The following is an 18,897-nucleotide window of genomic DNA, read 5'->3' on the forward strand; positions in this document are numbered from 1 at the left end:
CTATGACGAAATAATCCTCCGTTTTCCTCTTTACATCGCCACTTCCCTCTTTACATCGCCACTTCCCACCTTCCTTTTCCACTTGACCCCTACCCTCAGAACCTTCTAACTGACTCATGTATCTCAACCTCCCCCTATCCGTTTCCTCCCTCCCATCACTGTCCATTTCAACCTCTCCTCAGCCATGCTCATCGACACATATGGAACTTCCAACGTAATTCAATAAAGCAGGCCAATACTCTAAACCAAAATGCCTGTCATGCAGAGCCATCAAGGGACTGAAAATCATTTATTTGTCTCTGATGCACAGGGTGCCATTCAAATCATGCCGATAAAGCAAGCCGATACTAGTTCAACACAATGTGCCTATCATACAGGGCAGCCTGGGAAAACCGTTTTTTGCCTCTGATATTTAGGCTGCCCTGCAAAGCAGGTTGATTTGGCTGGCCGATACTGTTCCCACTCAACATTCCTGTCATCGAAGACAGCTTATATACCAGGTGTGGAAAGAAACACGTTTTTGCCTGGATCTCCAGTCTTATAGGATCTAGGAGGTTATAAACTGATACTCATGAGGCTTTGGGTAAAGTTATGTTCTTTTGCACATTGTATTGCTAATGTTAACTGTCGTCACTGCACTATATGGACAAATGCATTATTAAGTGGGCCTCTTTGGAAAATGACTTCATGCAAATCTTAGAGGTCTTTCATTTAACTTAAAATGTCAGACAACTCCAAACAAATTTCATTCAACACAAATTCCTCCTGACAAATAACCTATTGCATTGTTTTGTAGTTTGCTGCAGTAAGATACTGTTGAGAATTCTATTCATTGAACTGATTCTTCAAATTCACCATTTTTATATTTTAATATAATATTACTTGTATGTCTCGGAAGTGCAGAACGTTAACAAAAGTGGGTATAATCATTTTTTCTACTAAAATCAAGAGTAATTTCCACAATTGTAAGGTTCTTTTTGTGTGCAAGCGATATTCACAGTTTGGTTGTGCAACCTCGCAGCACATAGTGACAGGGTAAATCAAATACTGAGTGGCGGATTTTCCCGTAAAATGGGAAAAACAATATTTGTCACTAATTAATGACGTAAAGGTGGTCTGATGCGTTAATCGAAAATCTTTTAAGGTGTATGCAAAGTACCTATGGACATTAATGCTGCTAAACGTCGAGTCATCATCAATGTTGTAAAAAGAAATCTTCTGATTAATTTCATTTGGGTGTGTTTTCGTAGCGTTTTTGAGGCTAGGACTTAAGGTGAATTTTTGCACAATCGAAAACAGTGAACTGAGCTTCAAAATGTCCCTGATTTTTCTTCTCGCAGGCCTTATGAACATAACGACTGTATAATTGACTTCAGCGACTTATAACACTTATTCATAAAGGGAACTAAGCACTTCTCACATGCTGTTAGGGACCAAAGTAGTATACAGTTTAGGCACGTCAGATTAGTTGTGTTGGTGTACTTAAGAACAGAATCCCAACCAGCACCAAAGTTCTCAAAAGTATTCACGCTTCCCCATGTAAACAATTCGAGTTAGAGTCAAGAGCTTCAGAAAACTGATACACTTGCCTAATGTCGTGTAGGGCCCCCGCAAGCACGCAGAAGTGCCGCAACACGATGTGGCATGGACTCGTCTGGAGCTGTGCTGCAGGGAATTGACACTATAAATCCTGCAGGGCTGTCCATAAGCCCGTAAGAGTACGAGGGGATGGAGATCTCTTCTAAACAGCACATTGCAAGGCATCCAAGATATACTCAAAAATGATCATGTCTAGGGATTTTGGTGGCCAGTGGTAGTGTTTAAACTCAGAAGAGTATCCCTGCAGCCACTCTGTAGCAATTCTGGGCGGGTGTTGTGTCGCATTGTCCTGCTGAATTGCTTAAGTCCGTCGGAATTCACAACGGACATGAATAGATGCAGGTGATCAGACAGGATACGTATGTACGTGTCACCTGTCAGAGTCGTATCAAGACGTATCAGGGGTCACATATGACTCCAACTGGACACCTCCCATACCAATACAGAGTCTCAGCCAGCCTGAAGAGTCCCCTGCTGACAAATGGCTCTGAGCACTATGAGACTTAGCTTCTGAGGTCATCAATCCCCTAGAAGTTAGAACTACTTAAACCTAAGGACATCACACACATCCATGCCCTAGGCTGGATTCGAACCTCCGACCGAGCGGTCGAGCGGTTCAAGACTGTAGCGCCTAGAACCGCTCAGCCACTCCGGCCGGCCCTGCTGACATGCAGGGTCCATGGATTGATGACGTAGTCTCCATATCCGTTCACATCTATCCACTCAATACAATCTGAATATTAGGAGACTCGTCCGACCAGGCAACATGTTTCCAGTCATCAACAGTTCAATGTCGGTGTCGACGGGTTCAGGTGACGTGCAAAGCCTTGTATCGTGCAGTCATCAAGGGTACACAAGTGGGCCGTCGGCTCTAAAGGCCCATCTCGATAATGTTCCGTTGAATCGCTCGCATGCTGACATTTATTGATGGCCCAGCGTTGAAATCTGCAACAATTTGCGGAAGAGTTACACTTATGTCACGCTGAACGATTCCCTTCATTCGTCGTTGGTCCAGTTCTTGCAGGCCGCAACGATGTCTTAGATTTGATATTTTACCGATTTCCTCATATTCACGGAACACTTGTGAAATAGTCGTACGGAAAAACCCCACTTCATCGCTAGCTCGGAGATGCTGTGTCGCATCGCTTGTGCGCCGACTGTAACACCACTTTCAAGCTCACTTAGATCCTGATAACTTGTATTGTAGCAGCAGTAACCGATCTAACAACTGCGCCACACACTGTTTGTCTTACATAGGCGTTGCCGACCACAGCGCCGTTTTCTGCCTGTTTACATTTCTCAGTATACCACTCTCTTTGGCGCTTCATTGTGTTTGACAGGGGTCAGCAGATCATGAGCGCCTTGAAAAAGTAAGTAAGGAAGTTTAGGTTCAATGCTGCTTCAGTGAATCGGTCTTACAGAAGAGAAAGTACCCAAGTTTTGTTAGGAATGAAACCGAGAGTAAAATAGACTACATTCTTGAGTTAAAACGAATTCGCGGAATATGAAATGCGTGTCAGAGCTCGGCTTTCCCGGCATGCCTTAACACTGTGCCACCATGCCCCGTCGCACCACAGCCGCACCATTCCAATTATCCGTGGCGGGATGTTGCCTGAAGCAAGGTCACGAAAACCATTCACGGTATACGCAGATCATTTAACGGATTACATCGGCAGCCCTATGACGCTGTTCGCAGACGATGCAGGAGCTACGATAATTAGAAATTAGTTCACGAACCAAGATGATGACAATATGCGACATGGTTGTTAATGTTTGTGTAACTTTAACTGTAACTAATACTCCTTTACGCTTTATGTTATAAGCTCTCTTGTATTACGTATAGTTTCTTCACATATCAAGTAAACTCAGTTTTCATTGAAACCTACGTTTCAGAAACAGAAATTTTGTTGTGAGTATGGGACACATTGTGTGATTAGGATAGAGTAGTTGGCTACAATTGTCACACCCATCTGGCTCTTAGGCGGGAATCTTACTTTCATTACGGACGTGCTACACTGTCACGGGATTATATTTGTGCTGTTGACTGTAGTTTCCCAGTTACTCAGACATGAGCTGCCGCAAGTGTTTGACTAACCCAAAGGAATTCTGTTGTGTATGTGGTAACTACATTGTTGCTAAGCAAAGACAGGAAATGAACATTATCAGGGAAAAAGCTTTCAGTGATCAAGACGAAAGCTGGGTACCGCACGAGGTATGCCGTACACGCGTTGAGGTACTGAGACTGTGGGAAAATGAGAAATGGAATGCAATGCCTTTTGCAACTCCTTGAGTTTTGAGTGAGCCGCAGAATCATGTATATGATTTTTATTTTGTACGATTGATGTTGAAATTCATAAGAAGAAAAGTGAGAAGGATATAAAATATTTTAACATTTCGAACGACATCCGACCAGCTATCCATAGTGACTCTCTCCCTATTCGAATTCTAACTACTGTTGTTGAAGATTTGCAACAGGAGAACAGCTCAGCTCAGAAAAAGAATGTGATGATGGTGATGATTACAAGCCACAAGAAGATACTGCACTGGAATTCTTTAGTCAAAATGAACTAAATTATTGAATTCGTGGCATGCGGCCGAATTGCTTGAGTCGTGATTGACAGAAAAACATCGTCCACTACCTGGAGTACCAATATCTCTGTACAGGAACAGAGGAAAGAATTAATAAAATTTTAAATTCACAATCATTAAAATATTGAGGGTTTGTTAAATTTCTTTAAACTCAGTTATGATCCAAGACAGTGCAGACTGTGTAGAGAGTCCTCAAAACTTAGCTTGAAAGGTGTACTTTAAAATATTGCAAATTTGTTTGTCTCAGTACGTGTTTGTCCCAAGAAATAAAATCAGGGAAGGGAAACTGAAATGTCATACACGTGTTGCGGTCTTGTAATAATTACTGGCAGTTAGCGCTGTATGCGTTCGCACATTGTCGTGCAAAATGATGGGTAGGTTGCGCAGAAAGTGTCGCCGCTTCTTTTGCAAAGCGGGTCGCAAGTGATGCCCAAAAACGAACAGTAATACTATGCATTGAGGGTCTGCCGTGGAGGAACCTAATGCGTTAGGATAACAAGTTGTGGCCTCTCTGTTCGGTCGATGGGACTGGAAAGTACTGTACCATCCATCATACTCCTCGGACCTAAGTCCTTGTGAGCGTGATTTGATTCCGAAGATGGAGGAACCTCTTCGTGACATTCGCTTCAGAACTGTGTCCTTTGATAGGCCGTATACCGCTCCAAACGCATCATCAACAGAACAAGCTCTGGTAATGATATACTGCATCTTCCACATCGCTAGAAACCGGCTGTGATTAACATTGGCGACTACTTTTAAGGACAGTAACAGGTGGAAACATGTAACTCTTTTGTATCGGTTGTGAATAAATAGTTGCCACTATTTAAGTTCCAACCGTCGTATTATTTACTATAATGATGTATTGTAGTGCAGCTATACAAGGTTAGAAAATAAATAATTTGTTGTCAATGCAATCAAACAATTTTCTTGTAGAAAAAAATCGTGATTTCAGCTAAAACTACAGATTTGTTTTGTACAAAAATCTGACGTGACATTGAAAAACCAAAACCAGCATCACAAAGATTTTAAACAAAACCTTACTGCTATCAAACGTCGTTCAAAAATTCTTAAAATGCAGTATAGTTGTATGGTACGTTGTGGTGGCATGGGCTACCACTAAATACACAATACGACCACCTCTTGTTCGCTTAGCCTGTAATTGGGACAGAAACAGCTACATTTATAGCGTCTGAAGGCCTGCGGCAATGTCCTGTCTCCATATTCACAATCAAAGGCCGGCCGAAGTGGTCGAGCGGTTCTAGGCGCTTCAGTCTGGAACGGCACGACCGCTATGGTCGCAGGTTCGAATTCTGCCTCGGCCATGGATGTGTGTGATGTCTTCAGGTTATTTAGGTTTGAGTAGTTCTAAGTTCCAGGGGACTAATGACCTCAGATATTAAATCCCATAGTGCTCAGAGCCATTTGAACCATTTTTAACCACAATCAATGGATAGTTGTTAATTATCGTCCCCAGGTGAAAAGGATAGCAACTAACGCTGGATAAGTCGCAACGCCATGAAGCTAGCATGCGATAGAAGTAAAACTGAAAGGTACTGTTCTAAAATGCAAATTACAGTATTTCAGCGCTATCACAGAAACAGGTGCGAATACTGCCATATACATTCCGTTTATAAGGAAAGGATTCTCATTCAGAAGTCACAGCTCCCAGCGATTGTAGCCTTAGAGGACAGACGTATTGTTCCCTGGATCGTATTGTAAGGCATAATTACATCACTACCTTCTGTCTATAAATATACTTGTTTGCAGTAAGACAAGCGTATCGACGCCTGGAGTACCACGGAATGTTATCACTGTGAACATTGTTGCGGCTTACCTCGACGGGAGAGCAGAGAGATAGCGCCAACAGTGGTGCGCCCAAATAGAACAATGGAAACAGGACACGTATCGCCTCGTGTCTTTTCAGACGAGTCCCGTTTCTGCATGCGGTGTCACCGAGGATAACGAACATTGCCACATTGTATTCGCTATCGTCATACGGGTCCAGTGGCGGGCATGACGGTATGAATGGCATTAGCTACACAAAACGATCTCCCGTGGGTTGCATAGCCGATAGTTTAGAGAGGTTCCCTTGTGTGACGTGTTAATGACGGTGGATGTGCTCTGTCTGCGAGGTCTCTGTCACGTTATCTATCAGCACGACAGCTTGTTGTCCGTTCTGGCCTGACCTAACCCAATACTGATTGTTTTCGACTGTTGGTCTAATACGTTCTGCAGGCCTCTCACCCACTGAAAATATCTCTGCATCGGTTGCTGAGAGCGTGGCACACCACCGCTTGCCAGTCAATGTGGTATAGATTAGAAGCAACATCAAATGATGTATCCGTTTCTAAGCTCAGTTCGCCTTAATTCCCAGCCGTTTCAGATCCATTGTTGCTGCAAGAGGTGGCGGCTCTGTTTACTGAAGTCCACTCCCAGTTTACTTCAAAATAACCTACAAATTTTGTCGTAAACTTTTCCCACTATCTGAACTATCGTATAAAGTCAAGGCGCTGTTTAACGTTGTTACCAGAAATCTACAAATATTCTTGACCTATTTACTGCAAGTTTCACACGATACTCTATAAAACGTTCGGACGGACATAGGCTACATAGGGGTATAGTTTTCAGAAAAAGTCACGTGAAGTTCTAAGCCGATTTACTCCAAAAAGGTGCAAATGGCACTGAGCGCTATGCGACCTAACTTCTGAGGTCTTCAGTCCCATAGAATTAGAGCTACTTAAACCTAACTAGCCTAAGGACATCACACACATCCATGACCGAGGCAAGATTCGAACCTACGACCGTAGAGGTCGCTCGGTTCCAGACTGTAGTGCCTAGAACCGCTTGGCCACACAGGAAGGCGATTTATTCCAAATTTTGCGCGATTCAGTAATAAACTTTCCGACCAACAAATGCAGGATGTTTATAAATTAGTTGTACAAAAGTAACTTTTAACTGTGAAAAAGGTTAAGAACTTACAGAAATATTTTCTGCGACGCCGAATGCAGATGTCCAGCATGGCTCCCTTTTGTAACGCGACAAACGTCCCACATATAATAAGTTTCTTGCCAAATCCTATGAAGCTAGCCTTGATATATATGGTGGGAACTGTCTGTGTTATGTCTGTGTTATCCGTTGTCGCAGCTGGTCGACATTTCCTGGAAGCGGAGGATCAAACACTCTGTCTTTAATGTAACTCCATACACAGAAGTCCAATGGGGTTAAAGCAGATGATCGTGATGGCCAAGAAATTGTTCCACCACGTCCAATTCAAGTTAGCACATTCCCACGAAGACTGGGTGACAATTTCACAATGATAGTGTAGTTGCGCGCATTTTGCTAGCAAATAAATTCTTTGCCCACGTCCTCTTGTAATTGAGATATTAGATAATGTTGAAGTAAGTCCAGGTACGACATATGCCAGTTACAGCCGACTCGGAAACTATTCAGTAGCTGCGTCAGAGACTGATGGCTGTCGCTGACCAGGCATCTTTCCGATGCACAGCCATTTTTGGTGAAACGATTGTACCAGTTAGTATCATTTGTCTCTGAGGTGGTGGCTTGTAATGTTTAGTCTTGAATGGTCTCTGAACTATAGTAGCAGATTTGGATCCGTGAAACCATAAACAACACTGTTCTTCTTCTTCACCGTACACGACTCCATGATAACTGTTACATTTAATGACAGCTAGAATAACTCATTTCCGCGTGACACCTAGCGGGAACGCCGGGAACTAACAGTGTCAGGTGGGAATAAAACTTAGAAGATATACTGCCAATCCATGCTGTATATAATTTTTGCACGATAATCCAATAAACATTCGATGGACATAGGCTATATATATATATATATATATATATATATATATATATATATATATATATATATATATATATATATATGAAGCGGAAACTTATTCAACAAAAATCTCTAAAAGTTCCTGACCAATTTAGCTCAGATTTTTTCACCACACTAACATTTGGATGAACTTTGGCTATATATTTTTTTAATTGATGTAGTATATTAATGTACGTATAATAAATAACTAGTAAATGTTGTTCCAAAAAGTTTCGAAATATTCTTGACGGATTTATTTCAGGTTTTTACACAATATCCTAGTAAAAATTGAAACATACTCTTCTTTTTTTTTTAGACAACGATGTACAGGTTTTGTGTTAAAACCGAAGTGTCAAAAAGTGTGTTGTGCTGTGTTGGTAAGATGTGCGGTTTCGTCTTCTTCCTCGCAGTCGGTTTTAGCAGAAGCCAGGGTTCAAAAATTCAAATGGCTCTGAGTACTATGGGACTTAACATCTGAGGTCATCAGTCCTCTAGAACTTTGAACTACTTAAACCTAACTAACCTAAGGACATCACACACATCCATTACAGAGGCAGGAATAGAACCTGCGACCGTAGCAGTTGCGCGGTTCCAGACTGAAGTGCCTAGAACCGCTCGGCCGCAGCGGCTGGCAGAAGACAGGGAAGTTGAGTATATGGCTTTCCGACTTCTGATCTGAGTACAGAATCCGTATCGTCCGAATCTTTATAATCACATCCGTTTGCAGATTAAAACTATGCGAAATACCGTCTTTCAGGCTACTATCTTCATACATCCAACAGCTAGAGATGTCTCTCTCATACCCTCTATACCAATTATCCCAACCTCATTTACCCATTCGTTTCAAGTGACTCAGTTTCCCAATCAGTGTTTCGTTTGCTATACAAATAATCAAGTGTCAAGGTCAGAGAAAGAAATGGATAGAGAGGGGGAATGGGGATGAGGAAATCGACGTAGAGAGGGATAAAAATGAGATGGTCAGAGAGAAGGGGAAGACGGAGAAGGACAGAGAAAGAGAGAGTGATCAGGGGATATGGAGGGAGGAGGAGGAGGAAGTGATAGAAAGAGAGAAGGTTTACGTAGTGAACATTTACAAAGAGAGGGAGGAACTGCAGAGCTGGGTAGTGGGGAGAGGAAGGGGAGAAGAAGAGTAGATCGAACATCCAACGTCCATACATATTTGGCAACTGAGAAACACTGCCTCGTTCGTTAGTACTGTATATGCCTAATATATCATACTGTTTCGTACGGTATCCCCCATGATTTAGCGTTTTTAATGTGCAACAGTGTGAATACATGTAGCGTAGCATGCGAAAAATAAGAAAAATGTTATACAAATTGGCTACACTATCCACAGTCCGTCACTGGGATCAGTCACAACCTTCAAATTTGCGGAGTATCCATCTGGAGCGAATTAAATTGGAACGACGCCAGCAGTGAGGCCGTTGTTTTCGAGGTAGGTGCCAGGTCTGTCGGAAGAATCTTAAACAGATATAATTTTCCACAAAAAATGGTGTATTATAAATCATTGAGCTGTTTTTGAATACTCTTCGACCCTTTTTTATCCTTACAAATTTGTATTTTCGGAACGAACAGAATAGTACGCAAGAACTTTCAACATGTATGACACGTAATGGCCAAGACACTAAAAGCACAGCAATTCATCTCGTATACCATTCGTGATAGGGAGGTAAGGTACATAGCTTCGTCACATACTATACAGTCGGGCGTGGAGTTTAAATATAGATAGTTGAAAGGGGGGGGGGGGGAAATAACTTTGAATGATGACGAATCTACAGTCTGAAGATCACCTAATTAGAGAGTGAAGCGTTCTTTTCCAGCAACCTTTTACATCTTTATCTATATCTAGCTGTGTACTCCGGAAGTCACCTTGCACTGTGTGGCGGACCTACGTACCGTACCCGCTGTCACGAAGGTTATGCGGGATGGGATGTCGCTTACCCCTTTCCTGTTAAGATCGTGAGTAGTTTGCTGGAAGAACGATTTCCGTTAAGTCTTGGCGTGGGTGCCAATCCTTCTAGCAGGACATTGACGAACAAGATTCTGACGCATCCTGACAAATATCCATGGTGTGTCTCGAATCACATCACATGCCTCTACAATTCTGGCAACTAATTCCATCTTCGTATCCACTGTGGGGGTCTCATACACAAGCGACATTAGACGTACCCTAGGAAATAATCAATGACATTCAGGTCAGGTGACCTCGCAAACCACGGACAGGACCTCCCCTTCCAGTCCAAGAACCAGGAAATAAAGCATTGAGATGGTTGCAGACAAAGACACTGAAGCGAGGCGGTGCACCCCCGTATTGTATCCACGTCCTCTCACGAACAGCCAAGGGGGCAGTGTAAATACGATACAACAGAGCCACCTAATGGACAAGTGAAGTAATCAAAAACTTTTTCCCTGCAGGAAATAAGGAATGTGCATGTAAATAAGCCCGCATCTCGTGGTCGTGCGGTAGCGTTCTCGCTTCCCACACCCGGTTTCCCGGATTCGATTCCCGGCGGGGACAGGAATTTTTTCTGCCTCGTCATTGCTGGGTGTTGTGTGATGTCCTTTAGTTAGTTAGGTTTAAGTAGTTCTATGTTCTAGGGTCTGATGACCATAGATGTTAAGTCCCATAGTGCTCAGAGCCATTTTGAACCATGTAAATAAACAGCACAATACACGTTAACTTGTACGCACATTAGTTGTAAATAAGCTGGAAAACAGTAATGCTTGACAAAGCGGTAGACAAAGTTACTTCTCTATCTCCTTAAGCTGGCCTCTTCGACCCCACGTTCTCTGCCTCAAATTATTCAGTGGAGCATTTTCTATGTCCTGTTACATTTTTGCATGCTCTTATGGAAACACCCCTTATATTCGCAATTCGTTAAATTTGTTTATGTTGAAGGTCTATTGCCACTCCCTGCAGAAAGCATTGATCCTGTGCACGTCTTTCTCCATTTGGTTACAACTTTCTTTCTTCTCGTCCTCTCTGTGCACCACAGCATCATCCAGAAAAATCCTCATGGAACTTCCTACGTTATCTGATAGGTCATTTATAAACACTGTGAAACGTAATCGTGTATAACCCTCCACTGGGATACGTTCTAAGTTACCTTCGTGTTTGAAGACTTCTCTCCGTTAAGAATCACATGCAGTCTTCTAATTTCTACAAAATCTTCAGTCCAATCACACACTGCGTAGGGTCATAGATAGTTTATTACGCTGTAGTGCGCAACTGTATGGAACACCTTCTGGAAGTCAACGAACACGGCATCTACCGGGGCGCCTTAATCAACTATTCACTGGTTCTCGTGAACGAACAGTGCGAGAACGTTTTCACATTATCGTTGTTTTAGGAATTCATTTTGGGCTTGCAGAGGAGATTTTCAGCCTCTAGAAATGTCATAATACGCGAGCATAAGATATAGACCAAAATTCTGTAACCGACCGAAGTCAGAGATATAGACCTGTAGTTTAGTGCGTCAGTTCGACGACACTTCTTGAAAACGGGAATGACCTGTGCTCTTTTTGGATCACTGGGAACACTTCTCTCCTCCAAATATCTACGGTATACTGCTGTTATAAGAGGGGCACGTTCTTTCTCATGCTCAATGTAGAATCGTATTGCTATCCCGTCAGGTTCAGTGGTCTTCCATCTGTTGAGGAATTTGAAGTACTTTTCTATTCCACGGTCACCTATTTTGATGTCAGTTATTTTGCCAACAGCGTGAATGTTTAAAGTAGGCACTAAAGCGTGATATTCCTACTTAAAACAGTTTTGGAAAAGAGTTTTAGTATTTCGGCCATTTTCTGTGTCGTCCACCGTTCCAGTACCATTATGGTCACAGAGTGGCTTCTATGTGTTTTCTCATTTAAAATCAGACCAAAACGCCTTAGACAGTTGACAGAATTTTACTGCCGAACTCGTTGAATGCTTCACGCATGGCTTTCCTCACGCTAAATTGGATTAATTTAGTGTTTATTTGTTTTTGGTTCTTTGGCTAAGCTTAAATTTGAAATTCTCTCTGTTTCCGTAGTAGTTTTCTAACATGGCTGTTGAACCATGGCAAATTTATTCGGCCACAAACTCAGACAGGATCACAATTGGGAAACAAATCCTCCAGTCATATTCAAAACATGCTAGCTAAACATGTTAGGGTAACTACAGGTAATCGAAATGGGGATTGTCAAAAAAATGGTTCAAATGGCTCTGAGCACTATGGGAGTCAACTGCTGTGGTCATTAGTCCCCTAGAACTTAGAGCTACTTAAACCTAACTAACCTAAGGACATCACACACATTCATGCCCGAGGCCGGATTCGAACCTGCGACTGTAGCAGTCGCACGGTTCCGGACTGCGCGCCTAGAACCGCGAGACCACCGCGGCCGGCTGGGGATTATCAGACGTGACTTGATGATGATGGTCCATCACGGTCCACCTGTCCTTGAGTGTAGCTTTGCTGAATTCAAATTACCACCCCAGAATGTAGCAAAGTAGCACCGCTGTTACTGGTTACGTACCGCAAATCACACGAATACGTTATTTCATCCATTATTTCTCTGTCACACGTCAAGTTACTTTCCTTTTGAAAACAATATTAATTCATTTTCAAGCCGAGGTTTCCCCTATGCACCGGAATGTACGATTTGAAATTTCCTGATATGTTAAACTGAGTACCGGGAACTTTCAATGTTAATAGCTATTGCAGGTTTTTTGTTTTGTTTTTCCTTTAGTTATAATGTGGAATATATAAAGTGAATGATTGATACATGGCCAAGAACTGCACAGTAGTAAATATAAATCAGCTGTTCGTCACTGGCATGCCTTTCACTATTTTGAATCATATAGGATCGTACTGCAGACGACAGTCGTCCTTTAGAAACTTCCACGTGGTGAGTCAGACAAACTTAATACGGGCAGACTGTTGAACCGCGAACGACGGGGCAAGTTTGTGTTCTCACGCTGTGGAATAACAATAACACTTGATGGCAAGCAGAGTAGTCCCTCATTTGATGAACGCCCCTGAACTCGCGAAAATTCACGTAGTAATTAGATTTCCCACTTAGCTTGAGATACTCAGCAGTCCTTAGAGGCATGTACCCGTACAACAGTAATTCCTAACATTCGGCTGCTGGAGTGTGAAGTTTCATTCCGCTCGCGTACAGGAATGTGATATGAGTAGCAGGAATACTACGGCGGTCCTGAGCAATCCCTCAGCTCTAGACTCGGATCTAGCTTCATGACCCAGGTAAGGTATTTCTGCTGTGACGCTACCTATCACCTTGACCTTGAACGCTGATGACATCATGGTAATTTATTGACCTTTAATGCCAATACTAAAGTCACAACTTGGTTAGCTGGTGAGATATCTCAAATATTTACTGAAATTGTAATAACCTACGGTATATGGTAGATGATATTATAAAAAATTTTTTGAATGTATATTAAATTCATATTTTTCCTCTTCATATGGGAGCTGATTCTTTTTCAGTACAAGACGCGGGTTGATTGATACATTAAGGACACCAATGCATTCTTGCATTGTGAACAAACGGAAAAAAAATAAATCTGTGAACAACATAAAAATATTAAATTTAAGATACATAGAATTAAAATTCTTAGTATTCTTCGTCACAGGTAGGGTGTAGGTGCACATTCAACCAAGTGTGCATCTAACACTCTTTGCAATATAATCTCTTTTTTTTGATAAATTCCACATCTAGAGTATTTCTGAAGACTTGTTGTTCTTTTCTATTCTGGTGATAGGGCAGTACAGTATTTGGCGCACACATTAGTGGATTATGAAAACAGAGAGCGATATTTATAATTAACAGATGAAGCAGATGTGAAATGAAATTTACTGACGAGATAATACAGTATTTCACATAAACGCTAAGAATTTAACACGTGCTTACAAACTTTTTGGATAAGTAATCGAATGATTTTGAATACACAACCCAGTTCAGGGTAAGAAGCTTGTGCAACTACTGTAGTATAGTTGAATACTTGTTAATGTGAAGTAAAAATGAAAAAAATTACATGTGGGTGCTGAAAATGTTTTCATGAGGTGAAAAAGATTGTGAAAATATTGTAGTATGATTCAGTACTTTTGATTGTGACATAAAAATTAATAAAAATATGTCGACATGCTTCCGATTTTGTTATAAATTACATTGTGAGAAATTACTGTGGATACTTTTGAACATGACTGGTTTGGCCAAAAATATCTATGCAGTACTTTAACTGACTGACAAGTATTTCCCACCAGAGCCATCTTGCACTCTGATTGCCTGAAAAAATTTCCCACCATCTTTGATGCTCACCATCAACTATCTTCAATTTTTATATTTCCCACCATCTCACATCTTCATGGCCCAGTGGATTCAAGGTCAGTGACCTCATGTGACATCACCAGGTTTCAAGGTCAAGTTCAATGTCATTGATGACGTCATACCAAAAATGCCCCCAACAGATCATGAATCCAGGACTTCTGCATCCAAACCCATCGCTGAGGAGTTGGCCAGAGTCGTTAAAGCACATGTACTGGTACACCGTGCTGGTGCTGCCAATCTGATGTGCTGATAGATGGCAATGTTCAGTCACTGTTCAGTAGAAACTGATAAACAGCGTTCACAAATAATTTAATGAATAGCGTGTTTCATGGGAAAATTACATTTGATGGTAGTGCACGCAAGGCATAGAGCAGTAGGTGATTGTGGCAGGTATCTATTGAGCAATAGGTATGAACTAGACATACCTGAAGTTCACACACACACACACACACACACACACACACACACACACACACACACTACCACAGCATGAATCACCACTAAATTTGAAGTATGTTATCATGGCGTTTTTAATGGTTATACATCCTATCAGATTGATATTCTCCTGTTTCCAGTCTTCATTTCTTAATATATGGAACAAATTTTAACGTCCTGGCAATCCTCAGTTGTTAATAACAATATATTAAGGAACTTTTAGGAATGCATGGTTGCAACAGTACAGAGAAACTTTGTAGATAGAAAGGGAAGCAGTCTCTTGCTGTGTATTAAGTTATGCATTATGCATTAAGTTATACATTTCTTCTCATTTTATTTGAATCATCTTCAGTTGTCTCACATACACGCACATTTTAACATAAATATATGGCAAAAAAATATGCCCATAACGTAAAATATAGTGTAACAGACATATCAAATAACTGATACACTGTGTAAAACAATAACCACTCCCAAGCTAATTTAAACAACATCCAGTAGAGATTGATTTCCACTAGAAGGCATTTATCAACTTAAAGACCATATCTGCAATATAATGTACATGGGAATGACTAGCAGAAATCGTATGACATTGAAGACCCCCCAACAGTGTTCTGTGGTACAGCAGCGCAGCACAAAGCAGAGTAGACTGCAGCAAGTAGTAAATAAACCTTTTTTAATTTTTTCAATAACAAATCAATAACATTTGAATCTTGAGTGCAGTGAATAATTTGGCGTGTTACATCATATGCAAAGATAGATCGATGCAGGAGACTGATGGGTAGCACATCAGGTTCAAATACGATCAGAACACGGACGATAATGTGTAAGACACCACACAAAGACTTGTGGTCATGAGAAGTAGGGAGGTACATTTGTCTGCAAGTGAAACAAATGATGAATAATTTTCGTCAGATCCACTGGATGATATGACAGAATTAAAGGCAAACTATGCGATTTCAGTCTTTCTCGGCATATTCCACTGAAGAATTCTTCTTGGGTTATCAGCCGAGTGGTGGCGTCGTCTTGTCGCAACGTTTCAATGAGTTTCGTACCCAACATCTTCTGACGAAGTGATGGGTACGAAACTCATTGAAACGTTGCGACAAGACGACGCCACCACTCGGCTGATAAACGCAAAATGTTTCAGAAATGTCAAACTCAAATGTATTAGAATTAAATCATGATAGTTCGTCAGCACAAAATGTTTTAGAAATGCAAAACAAGTCAGAAGTATCTGCAACCACTCATCGCTTTCATGTTGCTAAAGTATGCTCTGAAGACATGAGTCTGACACAAATGAGCCAAATGCAGCACACCACACTGAACTGGTAGCTATAATACCTACCGACAGTGATGAAAGATGGTCTATAGGAAATAATGTAGTAAATGCTACTTATATGCTCAATATGTTGCTGATACACATGAGAAAATGGCCGATAGCCTTAAAAGCAATCAGAAATTCTGTTAAACAATCGAAAGTTCTATTAATAAAGCATTAAAAGGAGTAATTAAAAATAACAATTATTGAAACTGACAAAATAAGGGGTGGGATTACTTAGAAACATCAGCAAGCTTGAAGAAAGACAAAATTTACTGATGGTATGAAGGCTTTCACAACTGGATGACATATCTTCTGGTAAACCTTCCGAGATGTAAGGTCGTGGTCCATGAAACTCTTCAGCTCCTAACGGTTCGTCCAGAGTTGCGCTGGACATCTTCAGAGGGGTGTTTCTCCTCCGGTGAGTCTTGCCGACTGACGGGTCGGACGTCTGAGAGCGACTTACATATCGTAGAAAGTGGGCGTGGCCAGAGTTACATATGATATGCAGAGATAATCTTTGTCAGAGATAGAACTGAACTATCGATCGTAATCTCGTCACAGATAAAACTGTCTAGCAATTCTGTAGTGCTACTGTCCAAAAATCACTAAGTTTCATGGTCTCTTCTTTCCGATTAAAATTTTCCCTATGTTTATATATTTCAATTGCTTCTCTACAAAGCCGTGGGTAATAGTTCGTCGTCGTAGATAAAATTTTTGTTTCGGAAAACTTCACTTGATGATTTCCTGACTGAAAAGCTTGTTCCGCTACAGCCGATTTGTCTGTTTTTCCTAATCGGTAAAGACTTCTGTGTTCTTTAGTGGAATAATGAATTTTATGAGCAACTTAATGGCGTAACAATGGGTATCCCATTGGGTCGTGCAGTAGCTAATTTATACATGGAGAAATTCGAACAGTCAGTTTTGGAAAAAGTAGATAAGAAACCATCTCGCTGGTATCGGTATGTAGACGATACATTTGTGGTCTGGCCACATGTTAGAGAAGCCTTAGACGAATTTTTTGATTACCTTAATAACATCAATCCAAGAATCCTGTTTACCATGGAGAGAGAAAATGACAACAAAATACCGTTTTTAGATGTTTTAGTTATGAGACTGACAGATGGAAGATTGAAACAACAGATTTTTAGAAAAATAACGCACACAGACAGCTACTTACATAAATACTCTAACCACCATCCACAACAAAAGAAAGGTGTGATTAAAAGTCTCGTTGACAGAGCCAGACGGATTTGCACGCCGGAGTATCTAGACGCCGAATTAAAACATCTGAAGCACGCTTTTGAGAAAAATGGCTACTCAAAGAAAGAAGTAAGCAGAATTCTGCACCGAAACAACAGAAAGCCTAAGGACAAGCCCGAAAAACGATGGAAGAATACAGTCTCTCTCCCTTTTATAAAGAAAGTAACGGATCAGATTGGAAAGATTTTAAGTAAACATGATATTAGACCTGTTTTTAGACCAACGAAGAAAATTTGTCACGTTCTCCGGTCTGTAAAAGATAAACGCGCTTCTATATCAGCCAGTGGCTTATATAAAATTCTGTGTACACGTAGTAAAGTTTATATGGGAACAACGAAGACAAGCGTAAATAGACGGTTAAAAGAACACAGAAGTCTTTGCCGATTAGGAAAAACAGACAAATCGGCTGTAGCAGAAAATGCTTTTCAGTCAGGAAATCACCAAGTGAAGTTTTCCGAAACAAAAATTTTATCTACGACTTCGAACTATTACCCACAGCTTTGTAGAGAAGCAATTGAAATATATAAACATAGGGATAATTTTAATCGGAAAGAAGAGATCATGAAACTTAGTGATATTTGGACAGTAGCATTACAGAATTGCTAGACAGTTTTATCTGTGACGAGATTACGATTGATAGTTCAGTTTTATCTCTGATAAAGATTATCTCTGCATATCCCGTGTAACTCTGGCCACGCCCACTTTCTACGATATATAAGTCGCTCTCAGACGTCCGACCCGTCATTCTCCGGCGGTATTCCATAAGGTTGCCGCCCTTCGATTGTGCAGTCCCCGCACTAATCGCAACGCTACGGTTTCAGGTGCCAGCCAGCCAGCCAGCCAGCCAGCCAGCAGTAGTAGCAGTTCCAGCGGTCCCGACGAGCATCGCGGTCCAGCCTGTAGCAGCCAGCCAGCCCGACCTCCAGCAGCTCCAGCAGCAGCAGCAGCAGCAGCAGCAGCCCCGGCCCTGTCTGCGGCAGCGGTGCCAGCTGCGGCATTCCTGCCAGTCGGCGTCAGCTTCAGCTTCCGCGCCAGCAGCGTGGGACTTTGGTCGTCGTCCGTCTTCGTCTTCGTCCGTCCCCAGTTTTCTTCTTCTTCTTCCCCTTTCCATTTTGTCCTGTGTACTTTTCTATATCCTTGTCATCATGTCAGCTCCCACCACTACTACGACCACTACTACCACAGCTATAGTCTACACGTCCCCCTCTGCTGCCACCACCACCATTACATGGTGTGCCCAGTCACACCCCCCTCTTTCCATCCCTCCTCTTCTCACTCTCCCTTCGCCTTCGCTCTTTGTCGCCCCCTCTCCAGCTTCTTCCTCCCACTCCTCTCCCTCTGATCCTTTCCCCCCACTCCCCCAGCCTGTTACTGCGGCTCCAGCTAGGGTGGTGGCCCGTCAGGCCACTGCCCACGCCCAACTCTCCCCTTCGCCGTCACCGCCACCGCCGTCGCCCTCACCGTCACCATCTCCGGCGCCGTCTGCTGCGTCAACGCTGGGACC

The 18,897-nt window shown here is 41.9% G+C and overlaps 1 protein-coding gene across 1 annotated transcript in view; it reads right to left on the reverse strand.

Annotated features, from left to right (window-relative positions):
- Window positions 1-18,391, reverse strand: part of LOC126267812 (trace amine-associated receptor 8a-like) — a 137,973-nt gene extending 119,582 nt beyond the window's left edge. The window contains exon 1 of the mRNA XM_049973117.1: window positions 18,207-18,391. Within this exon, the coding sequence (XP_049829074.1) occupies window positions 18,207-18,391 (185 nt within the window). The remainder of the gene's footprint in view (window positions 1-18,206) is intronic.
- Between the last annotated feature and the right edge of the window lie 506 nt (window positions 18,392-18,897).

This window comes from Schistocerca gregaria, chromosome 4 (genome assembly GCF_023897955.1).
Source record: "Schistocerca gregaria isolate iqSchGreg1 chromosome 4, iqSchGreg1.2, whole genome shotgun sequence".
Lineage (NCBI taxonomy): Eukaryota > Metazoa > Arthropoda > Insecta > Orthoptera > Acrididae > Schistocerca > Schistocerca gregaria.